This window comes from Emydura macquarii, unplaced genomic scaffold (assembly GCF_026122565.2).
Source record: "Emydura macquarii macquarii isolate MOO-44397 ecotype Brisbane River unplaced genomic scaffold, CSIRO-AGI_Emac_v2 contig_1230, whole genome shotgun sequence".
NCBI lineage: Eukaryota > Metazoa > Chordata > Testudines > Chelidae > Emydura > Emydura macquarii.
Genome location: NW_027131367.1, coordinates 17,158,244 through 17,181,117, shown reverse-complemented (window position 1 = coordinate 17,181,117; position 22,874 = coordinate 17,158,244). Strand labels below are relative to the sequence as shown.

The 22,874-nt window shown below is 37.4% G+C and overlaps 2 protein-coding genes across 5 annotated transcripts in view; one reads left to right on the top strand and one right to left on the bottom strand.

Moving 5' to 3' along the window:
- The window catches only part of TBCD (tubulin folding cofactor D), a 228,356-nt gene that overhangs the window by 154,320 nt on the left and 51,162 nt on the right, over window positions 1-22,874 (bottom strand). For all 4 annotated transcript variants that reach the window (XM_067547679.1, XM_067547678.1, XM_067547681.1 and 1 more), the window contains one exon: window positions 22,715-22,809. In XM_067547679.1, coding sequence (XP_067403780.1) covers window positions 22,715-22,809 — 95 coding nt within the window. The remainder of the gene's footprint in view (window positions 1-22,714; window positions 22,810-22,874) is intronic.
- Window positions 11,922-14,632, top strand: ZNF750 (zinc finger protein 750). Its single transcript, XM_067547858.1, has 2 exons — window positions 11,922-13,360; window positions 13,775-14,632. The coding sequence occupies exons 1-2, from the start codon at window positions 11,922-11,924 to the stop codon at window positions 14,493-14,495; spliced, it is 2,160 nt and encodes a 719-aa protein (XP_067403959.1). The 3' UTR covers window positions 14,496-14,632.

Here is a 22,874-nt window from a genome sequence, read left to right as displayed (position 1 = left end):
ACCATATCACCCATGAGTGAACACTTTTCACAGAATGATCACTCCATATCTGACTTATCAGTCCTCATCCTCTAAGGAAACCTGCACAAGATCTTCAAAAGATGAGCCTGGGAGCTTAAATTCATAACTCTGCTAGACATTAAAAATCATGGACTCAATAAAGACAGTAGATTTATGGCTCATTACAACAATCCCTAAACCACTAACTCCCCTTCATCTTATGACTGCAGATGTCTTAACTGCCCTCTTCTCCTCAAATGGTCTCTTATAACATGTTAATTCCTTATGCTAAACAATCTGTTCCACCTTATATTTAACTGTGCCACTCCGAGTACCTTTCCTAGATCTGAAGAAGAGCTCTGTGTGAGTTCGAAAGTTTGTCTTTTTCATCAACAGAAGTTGATCCAATAAAAGACATTACCCTCAGCCAGCTCATCTCCCTAAATGATTTCTAGTAATTTTGCTTGAAGGAGTAAGTACTGCATGTGCAAGAATTTAGCCACACAACTTCAGTTACAGTTAATAGAAGTCACATGGCAAATCGCTAACATGCACTGTTTACCTTTACCTAAATATTTAGACAATAACATATAATCAAATAGTAAGAACAGTACAGGGATTTCACTGTTAACATCTTTTTCAGAAATATGATAAATATCTTATTCAACTAAATAAGTCTTAGCTGCTGATTTATGCAGTATTATTATTATTACAGATTTCTAAGGAAGACAAGGAAATACAACATAAGGGATATTTCCTCTCTCCAGTGAAAGTCTTTAAAAATTCCACCTAATTTTTTATGCTATTAATATCTTTCAAAGAAGAATTAGGAGTCAAATTCCTAACAGATAAAACGAAAGACACTATACCCAGAATCATATTTGGAACATATCACATATAACTGATAACTGATAAGACTAGTCCCCTCAAGTTTAGCATTCTGACAGTGACGAAGACAATTTTAGATATAGTAGAACTGAACATGGAACAAGGTATGTACAAATTAATTCTCAACGAAATACTAGATAAGTATATCAGCGAATGGATTTGTGCTAGAGATCCTAAGCAAACACTGAGATTGCAGCAAAATGAAAAACGCAAGTGCCAACCACATATAGAATCAAGGCATATTTTGGTTCTCTATTGGACTGGTATACCAAAAAAAAAGACTACTAAAACCCTTTATAATAAACAGTCTACAACACTGCTCTGAACATTTGCTTCCAAAGTAACCTGCTTCCCATGCACTTGTTCACTACCCAAGGGAGATGTTAGGAGCCATCACAAGAATCATCTTTGTTTCCAAGGCCAAAGGACAGTAACCATACAGGCCACAAAAAACACCTGCAAATATTATTTGTTGTTTGGTATTAAACTTCTGAATTTGCATGTATTTTCTGCATGAGTAAGTTGAACTGGTAACCTTGGACAAATGGCTTACAAAAGACTGCCAAGCTAACATGTCCAGACATATCTCCAAAGTCAGGGACTGGAAATCATTAGGAAGAACAAAGGTATGTCTCAAAAGGTATTACTGGAGAATCATTAAGCCTAATAACTATCCATAAGGAACTGGAAGAGGACACTTGAAAGGATATTGTGTAAAATCCATGCATAGCAGAAGCCATAACACTGGAGCCATACCAAATAGATTCAAAGAAGATTCTGCTATTTTGGAATTGACTAGGGTAATGTAATCCAAAATATGCTAATAGTTACTGATCTGTCAACACTTAACTACATCTACAGGTTCTGCAGTGGAAAACGGGACTTCCTGGACACGTGGCCTTGAGCTAACATGATGAGACATGTAACAGACAGAAAATGAACGAATATTAAGACACGGCCAGTTAAACTAAGAGATGTGATTATGTATTTAGGGAATATTTCCATTCTTTAATGAAAGCATCATGCTCACCTAAAGACACTTTTCTGTAGTATCCAAGCAGATGAGTTAAATTAGTTATCTTTTATGATCCTCTACATTTTCTGTACTAGCTGGTCAACACATTTATACTTTTAAGACAACTTTAGTAGGATGTAGAAACTTAATGCTGGAGATTGCCATCTCTTTTGCAGTGCTGTTTGGGGAGGGGATTCACAACTCCCTTTGTCCTGGGCAAGATGCCTAAACTATTACACCCTTTTTGACTCTGCTTCATCTGAGGAGGGAACTCAGATTTTTATTTTCAGAGGAGCCCCAACAATGAAAAAGGCCAGAATGACTGTGGAGAAAAATAACCGCCATAGGGGTACTGGACATTATTATACAGACCTTGAGGGTCTGTGGAGTTATAAAATAACTTGAGGGTGGTATTATAAAATAAGAGAAAATTGGTGAGGGAAATAAAATGTAGTTGAACAATTTGCTGTATTAAAAATAATTCTTTACAACAAAGACAGACCAGAAATTCCTCACATAAAAACATGGGGGAGATCATAGGCTGTTACAAAAATTACCTACAGCTTTTCTCAGACCAAACCAACTGTACTCTTAAGTCTCAGAAACAAAAGGCTAAAATAGACAACATAGATCTTTAGCTACCTTCCCTTACTTTATAGAGAGCACCAATACTCTAGTATCTAGGCATCTTAAAGAAAGGTTCATTGCTACAGCATAATTGTCAGAGGAAACCAACTATGGCCACTAGGTAACACTTATTTGACTGATAGGAAGACTGGTCTAAATTCCATTTAAGTTTCATAGGAATCATTTCCTAACCTACATAGGGGGTAGGACAAACTATAGATACAGACATCTGCAGAAATAAAAGGTCATTTAGAACAATGACAGAAGCACAATTCAGTGATAAACACCAGAGTGTTACATCAGTCGTGGAGTTCATACCATCTAATACCAGGGTTCTCAAACTGAGGGTCGTGACACCTCAGGAGGTCACAAGGTATTATGGGGGGGTTGCCAGGTTTCAGCCCCCAAGCATGCCGGTAAGGGAGGCATGGCATGAGTGGGGTCATCACTTTTTTGGGGATCGTCACAGCCTAAAATATTTCCAGAAGGGGTCCCAGAAAAACAAGTTTGAGATACCCTTATCTAATATGACTGTTGTGCTCATCTTCGTTTAAAGGGTGTTACTCATCAGGTGACTGGTTAGGTTTATCTAATAATGATAGAAGATGCAAGTACAATGAAATAACAAAAAACAATTAAATAAATATTGGTTACCAGCTTTTACTAGGTCTTTGTGTAACCAGAATTTATTATTTCTAGCAGAGGTTATACAGGAACTATCCTATTACTTAGATTCTACCAGTTGGAATTTTCCTAAGGCTTTGGATTTCATGTCTTTTATACTCTTTAAACACACAAAGAGTACCTCTAATTTTTTAGTTGTTCCCTGTTGCAGCTGTACTTCAGCCACAACTGAGTTGGGCTGGCTTGCCTAACAACAGCCATTTCTACAGAGTGGCTTAGTGTTTAATAGGCTCCATGATATATCTGAATCAAGGCAGCAGGAGTACAGCACTTCACTGCCTCCTTCACACTTGTTAGAGAAGGACCAGACAAACAAAAATTAATAGTTTCTAAAACTCAACTGCCTCTCTTTGCCAGCTCAATAAATGTCACCTTGTATTAAGAAAAAATCCCCAAGAACTTCCTGAACTTCACAAGTTTCCTTTAACTTTCAGAAGCTGGAAAGTTCTCTCAGGTACTTAAAATATTTTATCAGAATCTATCCAGGAAAACATCCAGATTCCCAAGAGTCAAACAGGCTCATCTCTCTTAAGGGAATGAAAGAAAGACAAAGACTGTATCCTCCCATGCTGTGGAAAAGGGATGGAAAACAAACCGATGAAACAAATTTTAGAGAAGACACAAGGAGACAGTTATTTATATTGTTCATGTTCCATTTCAGTCTCACTAGCACAAGAGAGAGGTTTCCTACAGTGGGAAAAGGAATAAAAAGGAAAACCTCCCCAGATACTTGGGGACACAAAGGACCTCTCCTTTCAGGAACAGTGTTTTCAGAGAAGAACTAAACATAAGCAAACATGACAAACTTCTCTGTGATTAAAATTTTCTTAAGAGTACAAATGGACTATCCGCTAAGACCTCTCATAACTAAAGGGTGAGGGAAGGGGAATATAACAGTACTTACAGACAAATGGTGCAGGCAGAGCTTGATGGTGACATGATGCTGGTCCTCCTTTTCAAACTGCTAAATTGCATTAAAAGAACCTAAAAGATACTTTTTCCTAATGTTTCTCCTCCACTTTAACTGCCACAGAGATGTTGTGCAATTGAAAAAGGGAAAGGAGGTGATCTTTGCAACTGTGAATAGAACCAGAGATGTCTGCAAATCAATCCATCTATTACATTTTGGGTCCCACTATAAAACTGTCTAATTTAGATTTTTTTTTAAATGACCTTTATTTTGTGCACAAAGTACCACATCAAGCCAAAATAGGATATCCTGTGTCCCTTTTCTTAACAATAATCGTACATGGAAGCGTATCTTTTTGGAAAAGTATGGTTTTGTATTTTGTATGATTTTTGTAATACAAACATAACATTGTTGACTACTGTGCCTTAAAATGTATTATTTATATTTACTGCAATAGCACCTGAGTGCCTCAATGAGACTCAGCACCCTATCATGTGAAGTGCTGTGCAAACAGAAAGACAGACCATTCCTGAACCAAACAGCTTACTACCTAATATAAAATTAAGTTCTGTCCTCTATAGATGGTTGCCCTAGAGCACAACCGCCTACAATCAAAGTATTTAGAGTGCATTCTCAGTTGCAAAGAGGGAGCAGAAAAAAGAAGTCAATTTGAAGAGACTACAAACAAATACAAATAAAGCATATAACTATTTTTCCCCCTGTTGGGGAATACACTTCAATGCATTTTCTTAAAAGGTAAATAAATGTGCTCCTGGTAAAAGAGTATCTAATTGCAGCACCACAGACTGAACTCTTCTATGTATCCATATTTAGTGCAGCAAAGGCAAGTTCACTGCAAGGTTCTCCCAAAATGACCTACCAAGGTGGTTCAGTCCAGTTCTGGGAGGGATCACTTATAGGGGTGATGGTAGTTCACCTTCTATGACCAAGCCTTGATCTTTCTGCTCAGATGAGATCATCAGACCCTGTTTCCATATCCTCCCTATTTCCTACCAGCCATAACTTTTTTCTGTGGTAGAGGGACTGTTCCTACTACTATTTCACCTTCACAATTCCAATTTTAACATAGGACACATTAGTATAGATTGATAGCAGAATTGGGTACAATGATTTTAAACAACTATGGAAGGCAAAATTACTGCTGGTGTAAACAAGCACAACTCCCAGAATCATGCCTATTTATACCAGTTGAGAATATGATCTATTAACTAAGAAACAGCATTTATAAAACTAATTCTCTATTGGTCTCCTTATTCCTGTTGTAGAGGTCTGACACAACATTCCTGTCAAAAGAGCTCTCTCAATGGCAAATTACCAAATTCATGTTCATTCACAAACATTCCCTCTGTTTTTTCCTTTCTTAAAGTAACACACCCAGCGAGAAAAACCCACCCTTCCCTTTCACATCAGCAGAAACTCTTTCGAAATGCTACAACTGATTCTCACGCTGAAAAAATCAGACAAAATAATTTGTGCTCAGTCTGAAGCTAACTGACTGAATTCACCAAGAATTCACAAGGGAAATAAATAAAGGAATATGTTAAACTAAATGTGGAGAGCTGTTCCCTGGCCCTCCTTTACATGAACTTAGATTCTGCCTATATCCAGCTCTTATTCTATAGACCAGGTCTGACTTTCAAAAACTAAGGAATTTATTTCAGAGAAAGTATGAAGCATGATAAAGCTTTTTAAAGGGATAGAATATATGAGCTATATTCCCTCATTTAATAACTTTGCAAAGTTAACTTTTAGAGGTCTAATTTAGTTCTGGTGAATGCAGTAATAAATTTGCCATATTTATAAATCTAACTAAAAGCAAAGCGTTATAATTTGGTTTGCTCAACAGCCATAAAATCAAATTGCAAAAGGAGTGAATGTGTAGATGTGATCATCAATTTCCTACTGAGGAGTCTCCTTTCTATTTACAGTATCTGTGCATTTGGCTGTCGATTATAGGCAAGCGTTGGCAGGTTCCTGTGGCAAGCAAGCTTGGGGTTAGCTGAGTCCCGCCTTCACCAGAGAGGAGACTCATGAAGGACAAAGCAATTTCATTAAAAGGAGAGGGGGGAAAATAAGCAAGTGTGTTAAAAAGCCAAACATACAAAGGCATTCATACAACACTATGGTTACTATAGAACTAAAACCAAATAAATATGGTTTGTTGCAGCTTGCTGTGCTTTGCATGCAATTTTTTCTACAGTTTACAAACCACTTAAGTCATTACGATCTATGTGCCACCTAAACTGATTTAAAAGATCGTAAGCTGAACACACATCTATACCATGTTTCACCTTACTTACACGGTAGGACATTACTCAGTGACACAAACATGACAGTCTGTGGGAACAAAGAAATGTGCTTGTTGGAGGGCACAAATGTGACAAGAGTTTTGTTTGATAGCTCAGATGCTGAGCTAATGCTGAATGAAAGCGGTGGATACAAACACATGAATTGTAGCTTCAGGCTCGAGTAATATCAGGTGCATCTCTACACCCTGAGGGCTCAACTCCTACACTTTTTAAATCCCTCCCACTGAAACAGCCTCCTTCAGTTTCACTTAGCCATCAAGCACAGAACAGGTACTTCTCTCTCCGCAGTGACAGCTACAGCTTAGCAACAGTGATCACCTCGAACACTTCAGCCATCTACGCATCTGGTGAGTACTTTTTTTAAACGTAAACTCAATTAAAGAGTAATTGTAATCAGACTGACAACCAATACAAAGTGATCAAAATGTATATTCCCTTATCATTCTTTTAGCATTTATATTTCACTGTCTCTATAAGCAGAGTAACTCCTCTTCTAGCAGGTGCACTTATTATGTATAGAAGCTTTCTGATAAAACTTTACCAAGACTTTTTAAGAAAAACATTTATTTTGTGAGAAAGGATTTTTTTTTCATTTTAGCTCATTGACTTTTTACATTAATTGTTAAATTTTTCCAATAAAAATATTTTAAGCACCTGTTCATCAAGCACTTTAGCAACAATTTTAATTGCAGTATAATATATAACAAAATATTTTAGTTACTAGATAGCATTCTGTTGATTATTCTAAAACTATAAAATATTAATCTTTTGACCAATCTAAAAATTTGTACAAAATAAGGTCTTGGGCACTTGTTTAAAAAAATACTTCTTAAAGCTTTTAGAAGGTATATTCTACACAGTATTAGAGAATTCAGCTGTTTCATTAGTCACAATCATATGACTCTTTGGTTAATTAAAATATATCATGATTAAGCATATATAATGTAACAACTTCAATTTTAAATTATTTAAATGTGCATCGTTGAGCTCAGTTTACCTTGTCTTTGATTAACTGAGGTTTGATTAACCTTGTATTTACACCACAGTTTTGGTATAATTTTGGTATTCTCTTGTGCTTCTTGACTGAGCAATTCATGCAGCCTTAACCCCTTCTCTCTTCAAACCCTATGTCCTATCCTATTTACCCACCAAACTACCCCTCTTCCCAATGTTTCCTCTCAACCAGCTAATAGTTGTGCTAACCTTTATTTTTCAGTTGAAAAAGAACTGAAAGTTTAGGAGGGAGTGGCAGTTAACCACTGGAAAATCTCAACTGGAATAAAACTCACAAATCTTGTTCTTGCAACACTCAAGTTAGGTGACAATGGCATGTCCTTGAGTTGTGCAATAATGCCACATCACAATATTTTAATTATAGCATGCCCTTCAGAATGTTCCACCCCAATGAGTACTCTTGGTCAGTAAAATCAACATCAGCAAAAGGAATACTGCAACAACAATTGAGCATATATTTTAATGTGCATGACAAACTGTTACGCAGCCTGTCATTGCAATGTCCTACAAAGAAAGATAATTACCACCACTGTTTGCAATAAAAGCAACTTTGGAACTACCCCTTTTGGTAGGTTAGACTTTTAAAATAACTTTGACCACTCAGAACCCCATACCAACAATTTATATATACAGTGACAAATTCACAATATTCTTTCTTGTAGGATTTGCTAGCATAGTATGAAAATAAGAGGATGATAGTTTGTGCTTTAAAAACAGGACAAAAAACTTGGGGCCAATCAAAGTGACACACATCTAATCTAGGCTCAGGGGTTGGGGTGAAGGGCTGTTATGCAAAATGACTGTCTAGTACAGGGGCTGTCAATAGGCTTTGGCCCGGGCCAAACCAGGACTGCCAGATGCTTTTGAACAGAGTGCAAAACTTTTTTATGTACTGATTATTATTATTATTATTGCGATGTGAACAAATTTTCTCTGGAGTCTGGACCTTGACTATACCTTGTTCAAGAAATACAGACCGTGACAAAAAACAATTGACTACTCCAGTCTAGTACATTTAAAAAACCTATCATAGACAAGCAATTCATAAAAGACCAATGAACACCTTAGTTTAACCACATAGTAACCGAATATATTTTCCATTAAAAATACCAGTGAAGTTGGAAACTAGGGATAGGAACTTTGAATAATAATGTAATAATTGTAAGAATGTGAATTTTTAAAATCAGATAGCCACAGTAATAATGAAATAAAATATTTATAATGTTACTTGAAAATTATAACCCTATTACTGAAGATTATGATAAATTTTAGATATTACATTTGTGTGTTATTCATATTTTAAGGAAAAATTAAATTTTTGCCATATGAAAACACTGACAACACTATTCTAACAAAAACAGCTTAACTTTTAATTTCCCCAGCACACACTTAATTATATAATAGTACAGCTATGAGGTAATTATTTTTTTCATTTACTGTGCATATTGGAAATTTAACAGTTTACAGCTATTATAGTCCACCTAACTTTTTTCTTAGTTGTATTTATTTTGTGATTAAATAATTATTTTAAATTATTAAATATATTCCCCTGTAAATATTGTTGGGTTTTACTTAGAGAATGGAACTGGATTTCTCAGTCTTTGCTGGGACCAGAAGCATTTTCTTACTGGCATTTTCAACCAGAAGAGGTTTAGCTAGTGCTGCTCTGGGAAGCACAGCTAATAAGGAGGAAGGGATAGATACAGACAGATACTGGCCAAAAATTAGGAGGGGTGAAAACCTCAAAATAACCCTTAATGTACTTAATCACTGCCTTAGGAGTCAGGGAAACCTCCTTTGTAAGCACCACTGGCATCACGCTGGGTGGGTAAGAACCACGCTTTAAACTTTAAAAAAAAAAACATACAACTTTTATGGTTCTCACCCTTTTATACACACATTGCAAAGATATTGCCACCTCCTACAATATGAATTTTTAGCTTTGAAAGGTGCAGCAATCCATTTACATGATTAAGAAAGGATAGTTAAAAACATTGTTCAAATTATTCCTGCTCAGCAACAGGAAAAAAAAATACACAAAGAGGAAAACAGGAATTTACATTATTAATCAAAAAGGGAAACTAACTATTAAACAAGAAAAACTAATTCATGTTCTATTTGTAATAAATATTGCCATCTGAAATTCAAATACAAACTTAAACTGTTGATGTAAACTGCTCAACTATGCATGCATGGGGTAGTTTGTTTTGACAACACTATCTTCAAGCGTAATTAGTTCTGGTACTTTCAAGAAAGCACAAAGACTAACAAGTCCAAACTGACCTGACCAAGTCTATTATAAGCTCTCCACTTTAGTTATGCATTAGTAATAAATCAAATGCAGCAAACTTTATTTCAGTCAAAACAATGGCAAATCACACAGAATTTTTTTTTCCATTTCTTATTTTAGCAAGAGCAATTCTTACAAATTTCTTAGAGACTCTAGCTAAATTTCACTGTCTGGCAATTTATGTTCTATGTACTGAATCATAATTCTAACAAGTGACTGACTGACAAAATTTTAACATGTTGGCATGTATTTTACCAACACCATTCTAATATGACAAGGATCTACATCAGAAAAAACAGAAAGAGCTTTGAATTTTTTTCCTGATGCAAATAAATACATTAAATATTATCATGCAGTTGTGTCTAGTTATTTAAATTGTTGTAAAGCTATTTATTTAAATCAAATACTTAACTAAATGTTTGTAAGACTCAAATCAGACTAATTCTTATAGGCAAATATAAAAGTAGTTTTTTTCATAAAGTATTGCTGAATTTATTCATGCTGCCTTTTAGATAACAATTCTACTAAAACAGTAAATACTTAAATTTCTATGATAACAGAAACACAAGATATATGTAATACAAGAAAATTTTTCTAGAATTACTATACCTGTTCAAATAAGCAGCAATTTTCTAGCTTTGCCTTCAGGTTTCAATATTAATGTCTTGCACATAATTTTCTATTAATAAAATGTCAGATTTAACAAACGCAAGACATCTTGATACTTTAAATAAAATCTCAACAGCATGTAATTACCAGTAATTATTTTCCTAAATTTAATATTTTAATACTTCTAATTCAACCTTTTATGTAAGTAAAGCTTTTAGAAAAATATCAAACTACACTAGTCACTCACAATTAGTATTCCTGTAGTTTCGGGTAACACAATAGATACAGTGCGTGGTTTTGCAACAGTCATCATTTTGATAATGATGCTTATAGTTCATGATGAAATCATCAGTTTTTAGATCTCTGCCATAACACATCCTATAAAATCATGAGAACTTGACTCTGAGAGGTTCTCACGCCTTCAGAATCAGTGAACATACTGGAACAAGCTGATACAAGCCCTCCTGACTTATCTACCGAGAAAATCATCAGTATAAAGTATCCACTTTTTAGTTTTCTGAAAGAAGGCAAGTGGATCATGCCCCTATAAATCAATGGTTGTCTGACACATGTTTCTACCTGAATATTATATATTGTACACACACACTCTCTCCCCCCCAACCTCCGAGGACACCTACACAGATGAAGAATGTTAAATGTTAGTCAAAGTAGATCATTATATTAGCTAGCGATTCTAATACCCATTTATTTTAATTGAATTAAGAAAGACCCAAAATGGGAGTTGGTTTTATTCTTGAGACACTAGCCTGTCCTAATGTACCCATTCAGACTGAACAGCTTCCAAACATTTGCTTGGACTGCCAGGACATGCTGTGCCAAGCAGGAGGGATTGTTGGTTGGTCTCTGGAAAGACTGGGTCAGCTCTCAAGGGTGGAGCCAATCCCACACTCCACCCTAACATCCCAGCCAGGAGAATGAGGAGGAGGGATTCCAACTGGCCCGGCAGGCATACCACCTGCTGATGCCAAACCCCCTCCCCCACCACCTTCTTCCCCTTCCTCTTCCACCCTCCCTACAGCTCCACCTACCTATACCCTTTTCTTGTCCCATTCACCTTTTAAATGAATGTTCCCACAGTTTTCAGAAGAAGCACTTTTAGAGTATCACTTCTTTAGGTCCCTAAATACATGGATGCATGAAATACATGAAAATTTTGACTTAAGCTTTCTATGTACCTGCTTGACATTACATATGGGTAATACATGTGCTTGACACATTTCAAGGGGGGGAAAAAAAATCTTCAGATAGATGTGTTCAAAAGAATGCACTCATTTTTCATTTAATTCTTGTGTGCCAGCATATTTGATTTTAATTTTTCTGTTACAGTTCCTGTATTTAAGTCACTGGAGTGTTGCTTTTTCCCTGATATCCTGCAGCAGAGGAGCTGGCTTCAAATCAAAATTTCCTTTCTAACGTGGAGAAGAGATTTTTGAAATCTGAAAAAGTGGAAACGTCAACAGTTCAAAACTGAAGAAAAACTGCAAACAAATTATTTTATAAAGGAGCATTAAATATAATCATTAAAGCAGAAAAATGAGTCTCCTCAAAGAGCGTAAACCAAAGAAACCTCATTATATCCCAAGGCCTCCAGGAAAACCATTTAAATATAAGTGTTTTCAATGCCCCTTTACTTGCAATGAGAAATCCCATCTTTTTAACCATATGAAGTATGGTCTCTGCAAAAACTCAATTACTTTAGTATCAGAGCAGGATCGAGTTATCAAGTGCCCAAAGTCCAGTTCCTTGGAGCCCAAACAGATCAATCAGATCGAACCTACAGCTAAACCAACTTCTTCTAAATCGATCACAAATGGTCTATCAAATCTTGATTCCAAGCCTCAATATGCTTTTGCAAAAGATGATGCCAAAGAAAATGTAGAATTACAAAATCAGACAACAAACAAATCAGCTCAAGGACAAAAGCCTGTAATACAGAAAGAATTAACTCCCGCCAGTACTACAGCAGAAAGTGTAATCAACATGCAGCCTGTTTTGGACGGCATCGTAAGGCCCTCAGCTTTTGTTCCTATAGGAGAGCACAGACATAGCAAAGGCCCAGAAACTAATGAGGTATCTGAAGTGATATCCCTGTCTAATTTGAACAACAAAAGCTTGCCTTTTCATGCAAAGTCTGCATTTCATGCTCCAAACCACTCATGGAAAACAGGTTCTACATTTATCCCACCAGAGTTTCCACATAAAGTTCCTTCCACAAAAGGTTTTGGTCCCATTCCACCTTACATGCATCCAATGATTCCAGAGTATTCACCCCCTTTTTACGAGCATGGACTGGCTATCTATGCACCTTACTTGCTTCCAAGTAACGCACCAGAGTGTGAAAACTCTGTGCTCTCTGTCTATGGGACCCAAGATCAAAGACATTTTCTTCCCCACCCTGGGCCACTCCCAAAGCCAATAAATCCATCATATGAGCACTACCAATTACTCCCACAATATCATTCCAGCCCCCCAGTGCCATATGGATATTGCAGACCAACAGATCCTCCATTTTATAGGTTTCCACATGTAGCTAGTATTAACAGAGATCCAAGCTCTCATCTAATGGAGGAAACTACCTTGCTGTACCCAACTTCTTCAAGCCCATCTCAACAATATTCATTAAGCTCCCATAAAAAGCAGACTGATTATGAAAAAGAAATTCCACTGCTGCACACCAAAAACCATTCAAAAGAAGACCCAAATGAAAGAGAGAATGCCAAAATGAGCCCCCGTGCAGGGAGCGCAGCAACAGGCTCACCTGGTAGACCCAGCCCAACTAACTTCACTCAGACGAGCCACGTTTGTGAAGGCCTGTTTGACCTCTCCAGCAAATCATCTTCCACAGTAATTGGCAAGTATGACCAAATGGAAGAAAATTTCTCGGCCTTCAGACTTGCAAGGAAAAGCACAGATCAATCAACTCTGCCTCAAAATGTCCAGAACCAGCAAAATAGAGGAGATTCATCTATCAGGTAAAAAATAATCTTTGCAAATTGCTTTCTCAGATTTACTAAGGGAAGACAAAAACAATTCCATTCATGTTTTAAATGTCTAGTACATTAAATATTATATCACTATGTTTAAAAAAATTCTATACTGTATATCTATGCAAATTATAATACCAGCTCCCACAAAATCTGTAAGTACAGTGGTAACCTAATAGAGCTTGTCAGCTTTCCTTAAATATATAACTTATCTCAATAGTTGCATTGCTATCTACATTTCCCTGTATCTACTCTAAAGAAATACCCAGAACACTACCAAATCTGATATTAGCTACAAATTTAAAGGGTGCCCAGAGTTCTGGTCAAATTTTTCTTTCCCTCCACCCCCAATTAGAAAATAAGAACTTAATGAATTATGTTTTTCTTTTCCATTTCTTTCAGCATTCATGTCATTGAGGAAGATACACATAGCCAGACTGAAAGTCAAGCAAACAATGAGGCCTCTCTGTCCAACACAGAGGACGACACAGGGATAGCTCCACTTAATCTTTCAAAGAAGCCTGACGCACACACAGGAGTTGTTTATGAACACCTGTACAAAAATGCTTCCAAACTGGAAAATCAGAGCTTTGTTGAATTGCAAGACATGCCTCTGAATCTCTCAGTGAAAGATTCCTGTAACACAGTCAGCCTGAAAACTTCATTTCAGCGTTCATCCCATGATGCTGGGGCTGCCACCACTCCAAAAACTGAAACTGAAAGTGCTGAAGGGGTATACAACACAAAGAATCATAACAACAATGCCTGTGACAAGCCTTCTTTCACAGCACAGAATACTGAAGTTCAAGATTTAAGAACAATTGACAATTCTGATGAACAAAAACAAACAGCAGCTGTTGCTCTTTGTCAGCTAGCCGCATATAGTCCTCGTAAAGTAAGAATGGACACCAAAGAGCAAAGTTCTCAGGACTGTAGTATTCCATGTACAGAGCCTACCCTCAGTTCTTCAGATACTCAGAATAATCACTGCAATCACAAAACAAAAGGGCAAAAAAGGACAAATCAAAAAGAATCAGCAAAATCACAGCAAGGGTCTAAAAGAGTAAGACCCAGTGAATGCAGCAGAGTGTTTACTCTAAGAAAGAGAGCACGAGTATCATAATATTATTTAATTTGCTAATGTATTTCATTTTACATAATGAACAACTGTTAAACTTATCTGCTAGATCACAATTTCTCTGTTCCAACTTTTTGTTTGTTTGTTTGTTTGGCTGACTTCTTTGTTTGGGCCATAAGAAGTTATGTACAAACTACCATGTAAATAGAATATGTTTATAATTTTGTACTAATGTTTTTAAGTAATAATTTCCTATGTGTAAACTCAGATTTTCATGAGTGACCTTTTGTATTCATAACTTAAGCCAATCAAAGTACATGAGGTGGATGTTTAGGCAATATGATAAAATATCTTTTACATCTGCTCTTACCACAAGACAAACTTTAGAAACAATACACTGTTCATCATGTACTATCATACCATTTTTAACTCAATTTTGTTTAATGAGTCACCTTTTTTTTGTTCCTAGCAAATAATTTTTCTTTAATTCTGCAGTAGCTTAAATTCAGCTTAAAATTAAATTTGTTATTTTGGGTATGTCTACACTGACAGCGGCAAAGTGGCCACCGTCAGATCGACTGATCTGAATCGATTGAGCGGTCAGTGAAGACTCGCTCAATCGATCCAGAAGTCGACACTGTAAAACCACCCCCTCAAGTGGCATAAAACTGCATCAATGGGAACACGATTCCCGTAGGTGCAGTGTAGTGAAGACACCACGCAAAAAGGAAGCACACCAGTTGACAGGAGTTACACAAGCTACTGTGCGTAGCTTGCATAACTCCTGTCAACTGCCGCCGAATTACCAGGTAAGTGTAGACCAGGGCTCAGAGTTTTAGTTTAAAAACTCTGTTTTGAATGTGAATACACTGCAATGGTTGTACTGAAGAAACATTCATAAACTTAAGGCCTTGAATACACACAAGCTTGCACCAGTTTAATTAAACCAATTCAGTTAAAATAGTGCAAATCCTTGCATGAGCACTTTTATTTCAGTTTAAGAGGCTTACTTTGGTTTAAATTAAACCTGTTGTTCATCAAATTAGTCCTGCTTGAGATCAGAGACATAGCAAAGGCCCAGAAACCAACTTGCTCAGTTAAGAACAGACTTAAATTCAAACCAAAATAAACCTCTCAAGCTGAAATAAAAGTGCTCACACAGGGTTTGTACCAGTTTAAACTGAATCAGTTTAAATTTACAGCTTGAATTAAACTTGTACAACTCTATGTGCAGACACACCCTAAGGCTGGGATTTTCAAAGGAGTTAGGTGTCCAAATTCCATTGAAGTTCAACAGGATTTTGGCACCTAACATCCCTAGACTTCTTTGGAAATCCCAGTCTAAAAGGGCATTTATGCCAATAATTTATTTCAGTTGAGGAAAAGCACTGCTGGTGAAGGTTTCAATTTCAGTAAACGTGTATCGCTAATTCTGGAATTTAACATGCTTTTGCAGATTTAAACTATTTTCTAATTCTATAATTGTGTATAAGAACTTCTCATTTTTTAAATAAAGCTATGTACTGTACTTTAATTACTAATTCCATATATTTTAATGATTAAGGAACAAATAAATTGTCTATGTTATTATTATTGGTAAAGTGTGTTTTGCTCCAAAAAAAAAAAAAATCAAATAGCAGGTTAAAAGATAAATTTTTGCTTTTGAGATAGCAATTAAAGTAAACCATGACCTAGTATATAAACCACCCATCTTAAGATGAATTTCCTTTACTGGAAAGCTACAAGTGAATGAATCTGCATACTGTACAATCCAAGCCATTTGGGAAACTGCAGCCACTCCCTAAAATCCCATAAAGAGGTTAACCAGCTTTACCAAAGGTTTAAACAAAAAACTATACTACTTATGATTCATAATAATCGTGTTTGGACTTGTACAGCAGCTGCCAATGTAATTAGTATTAAAAATGGAAACTACTCAATCAGTTTGAGTAAAACAAAGCAAGATCAATTATAATCCACATTAAACCATACATACATCGTTCACATCAACTAATTACTCAGATACAGATCCCTGTTTACACAAAAGATACCAATGGCCATAAAATGTATTTAAAGAAGAAGTGGTGTTTTTCAACTGATGCACTTTGGGGGCATAATCTAATTTCCAATAATATGGTATCTTGGGATAAAAGGGATTTGGCTAGGCAAGATTCTGTTAGATATAATATTAACTGCAGATTACGTGAATTAGATATTTGACTTGTTTCTAACAAAAAAGCAATACTAATTACTTTGGGAAAATGCTAATTTCATGGGAAAAAAGATTTACCACATACTTTCAAACACAAGAATACCAATTTGAGTTCAAACACAGGAACTACGATAACAGAAAAGGCCAATGAAATCCAACCATCATGAAATCTGGCTATTTCTGAAAAAGGTGTAAGACATCTATATTGTAACTCACTGTATAATAACCAAGTGACAGGGAGGTTAGGGAGAATTTCTCCCTGACCCCAGCTGGTATTCCGTTTAATGCCTTGAAGTATGAAGATAAATGACAATGATACTCTACCTTTAGTGCTGTGCATACAGTTGTTACTAGACTATAATTTTTTCTTTAGTAGAATTAAGCCAATTGCCTCTATAAATATACCAAGGCAGAGAGTTCCATAGATTAGCTACACATTGGGTATATCTACATAGCAATGTAAACCCAGATCTGAGCTCAGGCTAAAGCATAACTCATGCACCAATTGTGCTAACCTAAAGTACTAGAACCCTGCAGGGCTGGAGAGTTCAAGCTCATGATAAGCTGGGACCTAGGGTCTGAGGCCTACTGCTTTCCTGTGTGCATGTCACGTGGCCCCATCTCGACTCAGGTCCTGGAGGTCCTCCAGATGTATCCCAGAGTTCCTTGCAACAAAGGAGCAGTACTGCAGGCAGCCAGCACAGTGGCGGCAGCACCATTACTGCCTGGCTGAGTGCACGGAGTTCCTGCTCCTCTCACAGTGGGAGTAACTCCTGCTCGGCTCCTCCTCATTGCTGCGTGGAGCTTGTCTGGAGCAAGGGTCAAAGCTGACCAGCGGGAGGCAGTTGCTGGCTTCTAGGGTGTCAGTGGTCATCCCTCCCCTGGCCATGCTGAGCCCAGAGTTCTGCTGTTCCCCCTCCATACAGGGCAGCCACTTGGGCCCACTCTGCTCTCTGTCCCTTGCTCCCAGGCCCCGCACTGTGGCTGCACACCCAGAGGCAACCAGGCACAGCATGCACTGTGAGGGCAGTGAGTGGGAGCCAGCCTCAAAACATTCCCACAGCTTCCTGAGGATCCATTATCCCTGCCTCCGGGGATGAAACAGGGGCACAGACAAAGGATGTCCCGAGCGGGGGAGGAGGAGAAGGGGTGCTGGAGAACACTGCACTCGAAGCCCTGGGGATGCACTTCACCACTCTGCATCTGGCAGCAGCCAGGCCGGAGTGCGCATTTTTCCTCTGAAACGTACATTTGATGTCAAACTTCAAAATAAACAGGTAAAAATAAATAAACCCAGCAACCAAAAAAACCTTCACCAAACATCCTGTTTTAAAAAGTAAGAATTGCCAAGTTTCATTTTAATAGTTTGACAGCCCTGGAAACTGATGTCCTAATTATCCTCAGAACAGGTGCACATGGGCATTTTCCTGCCAACCTGACTCTGCCTAGAGGAGACGAGCCCTATTCTATTGATATATCCACCAAAGGAGCTAATTATGCAGTTTATGTACTCGTGCTCCTTATGGCCACCTGAGTCCCATCAATAATACCATCACAGTTTTGAAACAGGGTGGGCAGTAGAGTTTTCCAACAGTGCAACATATTCATAGGGTAGAGTGTTGACACCAGGGAAGGAGGAGGGTGCTAGGCACTCTGGGATAGGGTTACTTTGACATGGGTCTGTGCACTGCAGTGTGGACATCAGAGCTCTAGGTTCAAGCACGACTCAGAAAATCTTTAACCCAGTGTTAAAAATGCAGCTTAGATGCTCAAGCCCAGGATTCCCTGACAGATCAGCTGACTCAAGTCCCACTAACCCTAGGCTTATATTGCTGTGTAAACATACCCAGAGATACTTTTAAGATTCTCTGTATCCATTTTCTTGCTTGTGCAAGCTTGCAATTTTCTTCACGTATCCAATAAGTGAATACGTGAAGCAACTGATCTTCTCCAGCCCATTCATTACTGATTCTTTTATATATATATATATTTTTTTTTTTTTAATCAAAACTTCATACTCCTAGTTTATAAAAATATGTTCTTACTCTGTATATATTATCCCGATACTTTAAGAAAAAATCCATTGCAGGACTTGATCTTCCACCCACCTATTACTCATTTTGCTTAATGGCCTTCTGTGAGGAACTTCATCAAAAACCATTTTAAACTCTATATTAACTACATCCACCAGTTCTCCTTAACCTGTTCCAATTTTCAAGAGTATTTTAATAGAGTTAAAAAGGCATGGTTCATACCTAGAGATTAAATGCTAGTTTGCGCACTATATTCACACAGGTGCTTTATAACTAACTAGCTAATCTTTTCTCAATTTTTTTCCTGTTATTTAAAGTAAGGTTTACCAACCTTCAACTCCCCAAATCACCATCAGCACTTTTGTTAACAATAGATGGTTACAATGTTGACCTGCCTTCCTGCAGATTAGCTCTTTTCTAATAAGGTACATGTTTTTATTAGGAGACCAGATACTCTGTTCCTTAGATCATTAAAGCTCTTGTCTCCAACTCGGGTTGATGTAATTTATTTTCTCAGGTTATTCTACATCTTCAATACCAACCCACCACAGATAGTGTCTCATCTTCAGTCCCTGTAAGGAGTACTCTTTAAACCCAGCCTGGTGTAGCATAAAACACAGGAGGGGAGAAGCAGGAACATTTATGCATGCTCCTAACCTCTGTATCAGATAAGTGATGGTGACTACAGAATGTTGAGAAAGAGACTGAGGAAGCAACAACAATCTACTAGAACATCAATTACTAGTATAAACTTGTTGAATGTCACATCAGGACATGATTTAGAGAAGCTATGTCTCCACACCACCACATATTGTTTCTTGGCACAGTTTGTTCTGGGTCCTAAAAGAGGAGTGATTACTCTTGACTAGAGCTAGTTGAAACTCAAGATTTCCAGTCCAGGGGACATTTTGAAGTTTTCTTTCATCCCAAACCAGCAGAAAAATTCTTGAAATCTTGAAATTATACACAAAACAAAAATGCTGTTTTGACAAGATCAAAGTGTTTCATTTACAGTATATTGAAACAAAAAATCGAAATGAATTGCATCAGTCTTATACAAATGAAGCACTTGCATTAATTTTCTTGGTAAAATTTTCAAATAGCTCTTAGTGTGCTTTGCATCCTGCTGTTTGAAACCGCAGTAGGTCAATGTACACTAGAGAACTTTTATATGGCAGCAGAACGGTCTGTACGGACAGTTACTGCACAGCACACTGAAGCAATGTAGACTAGCACTTAGTCTGAGGCTATGTCTTCACTGACGGCAGCAAATTTGCCGCCGTCAGATCGACTTCTCTGGATCGACTGAGCAGTCAGTGAAGACCTGCTCAGTCGATCCAGAAATCGACATATTAAGACCACCTTGTCAAGTGGTGTAGCACTGCGTCGACGGGAACGTGGTTCCTGTCGGCGCAGTGCAGTGAAAACGGCGCGTAGAACAGAAGCAGAGAAGTCAACGGGAGTTACGCAAGTTTTTTGCGTAGCTTGCGTAACGCCAGTCAACTGCTGCTGAATCTCCAAGGTAAGTGAAGACAAGCCCTGAGTCACCCAGGAGTTGGTTCTGAAGTATGGTTGCACAAGCAAATCACAGCAGGAGTCAATGATGATACTCTTGGGCAATTCCATTCTTTATGCAATGAGAATTCACAGAGGCTGAGAAGGGGCAGCTGCTTCTTCCTCCTAAAGGAACTGTATGCAGTTCACCTTGTCTCCCTCACCTGTGTAGTGTGCATATAAGGAGCTGTTTAAAGGATTACTGACGAGATATGGGATCTGGTATTTTCAGTATGCTGATAAACATCCAGAGCTTTTGAGTGCCTGGCCCAATGTTAGGGGAAAGCAGGGCGTCAAGAAGAGCTAACTACCTGAAGCTTAATTCAGATAAGACTCAGATTGTGACACTGATTGGTTGGGAGAAGCAACTGGAAGATATGGAAAGGATAACATCTCCTTTAATTGAGGATGTGTACCCTCTATTTGTGACTTAGGTTTGCAACCCAAAGGGTAGCACTGGGGCCCTATTTGCTGCTATGCTGCTATGCAGCCGTGTCCAGGAACATTTTTTTTTCCTCATCTGTCTATCTATAGATTGTGACCACTTCTTTCAGAGGTAGACCTTGCCACCATAAGGCATGCTTCTGTCACCTCAAGACTGAATTACTGCAATCCACTCTTATATGGGGCTACACTTTAAATCAACGTGGCAATTTAAATCTATTGCAAGACAGAGCAGCCCATTTATAAAGCAGGATTTTTTGTGAGAAAGCATAACTGCTGTGCTGCATATCCTGCACTGGTTGACTACAGGGTAGAGTTTGAAGATGTGGGTTTTGACCCTACAAAGCCCTAAATGGAAAAGAGGGGTAGAAAAAGGGGGTTGGTGATGTTGTGAACCTGTTGCAGGGCCCTGTTAAAGATTACTACTATATTATTTTATCAGAGTTCCTTTTGAGAAGATAGGTGCTCAATAGTTTAAATAACAGTAGCATAGCCAGAGATATTTGGACAAGTATATCATGCGCAGGAATCCTGCAAAAGAGTCATTACATCCTCTAGATCATAAACTGTAGACATGCAATCAAAGTAAACATGCTGCTGTGAAGCATAATTGGTTTTTTTTCCAATCTTTCTTTATCTCTGAGAAGGTCCATGAAATGATTTGATGATCAAAAACCCAGGGATAATATATCTATAACCCATCTATATTCAGATAATACTACAAACACATCAGTAAATCTTAACATCTCTGTGAGGGAGGAAGGGGAGGTATAACTGTCATCCCCATTTCACATATGTTGAAAGCTGGGGCTAAGAGTTAACGCGATGCAGCTCCATGGCACACAGCAAATCACTGGCATAGCTAGGATTCAAACCAGCCACAATCGATTACAAACTTCCTGGAACCCCTTAATTTATAGTTGACATTCTCCATGTTATTCCTGAAAAATGTTGTATTACCAGGCTATCCAGATTCCCTGTATAAAAATGTAAGGCTCCAATTCTGTAAGGATCTTAACACATGCTTAACTTCCTGAGTTCAGTGGGACTATTCATGCACTTAATGTTAACTAAGTTTATAAATTTGCAGGATTGGGATCAAAGTAATTAAATAGTGGTATCAGCAGAAAGATATTTTCATGGTACTAAGATTTTCTGTGTAGGAGGAAAACCTCTAAAATTACACAGAAATAAAAAAGGAGGCTCTGCCAATTTATGATCACTGAACTATTTTAAGCAATGATAAAAACCATCCTGTATTCCTGACCTATACAGCTTTGGCTTTAGTCATTTCATGGAGACAGAGAATGAAGAGGAGCTGTACTGAAATAAACAGAATATAAAAAAACTCAGTAGATTTTCAAAACAGAACAAAAGATTGTAACCATAAAGCTTTCGCTGATGTGATACTGGAGTTTTTCTTGTGGCATTAGATAGTTAGTGCATGGACTATAGCACTTTGCCCAGTCCCAGTACCCAAACAATTATTGCAACTATTACTGTGTGTGAAATACATGCAAAGATATTTCTACTGAATAACCAATGACAATGTTACTGATTGCAGCAGACAAATGATGACTAACATAAATTACTAAAATTCTCATTTATATCAGGTTTTTCAATTCTGATTAGGTGGCACAAATTAATGCAAACTATCATCATTTTAAATATGCAAATTAATGATCAATTAGTTAACTTGTATACACAAAAGTTTAAAAAATTAAAATAAATACATTAACAGATATATAGTATATAAATCTATTATATACAGCCACATTAATAAATCCTAGTTATTATTTTGGAGAACAAATTTATATATTTGGTTTTAAAGGCACACCCAAGACAATGAATTCTATTGACAAAGATGCCTTAAATGTCTTCCATGGATATGTTTGAGCTTGTTAATTAATCCAGAGTTCAATGCTACAACCACGACTAGCCCCATTTATGTTAGTGAATACAAGTCTGTTGCCAAATATACAACTCTCATACTTTTATAAAGTATTACTGTGTAGACTTACCATCTGCGATTCGGGAAGGGAGTAACAATCCTCTCCTGCCTAATTCAGCCAGAGCCAGACATCCACCATGCCAAGAACTGTCTGTTTCCTGGAAACTAAATTTTAGAACACAGAAACACTGTTAAGTTTAACTTGAACTTTCTGGGTTTTATCATGTTTA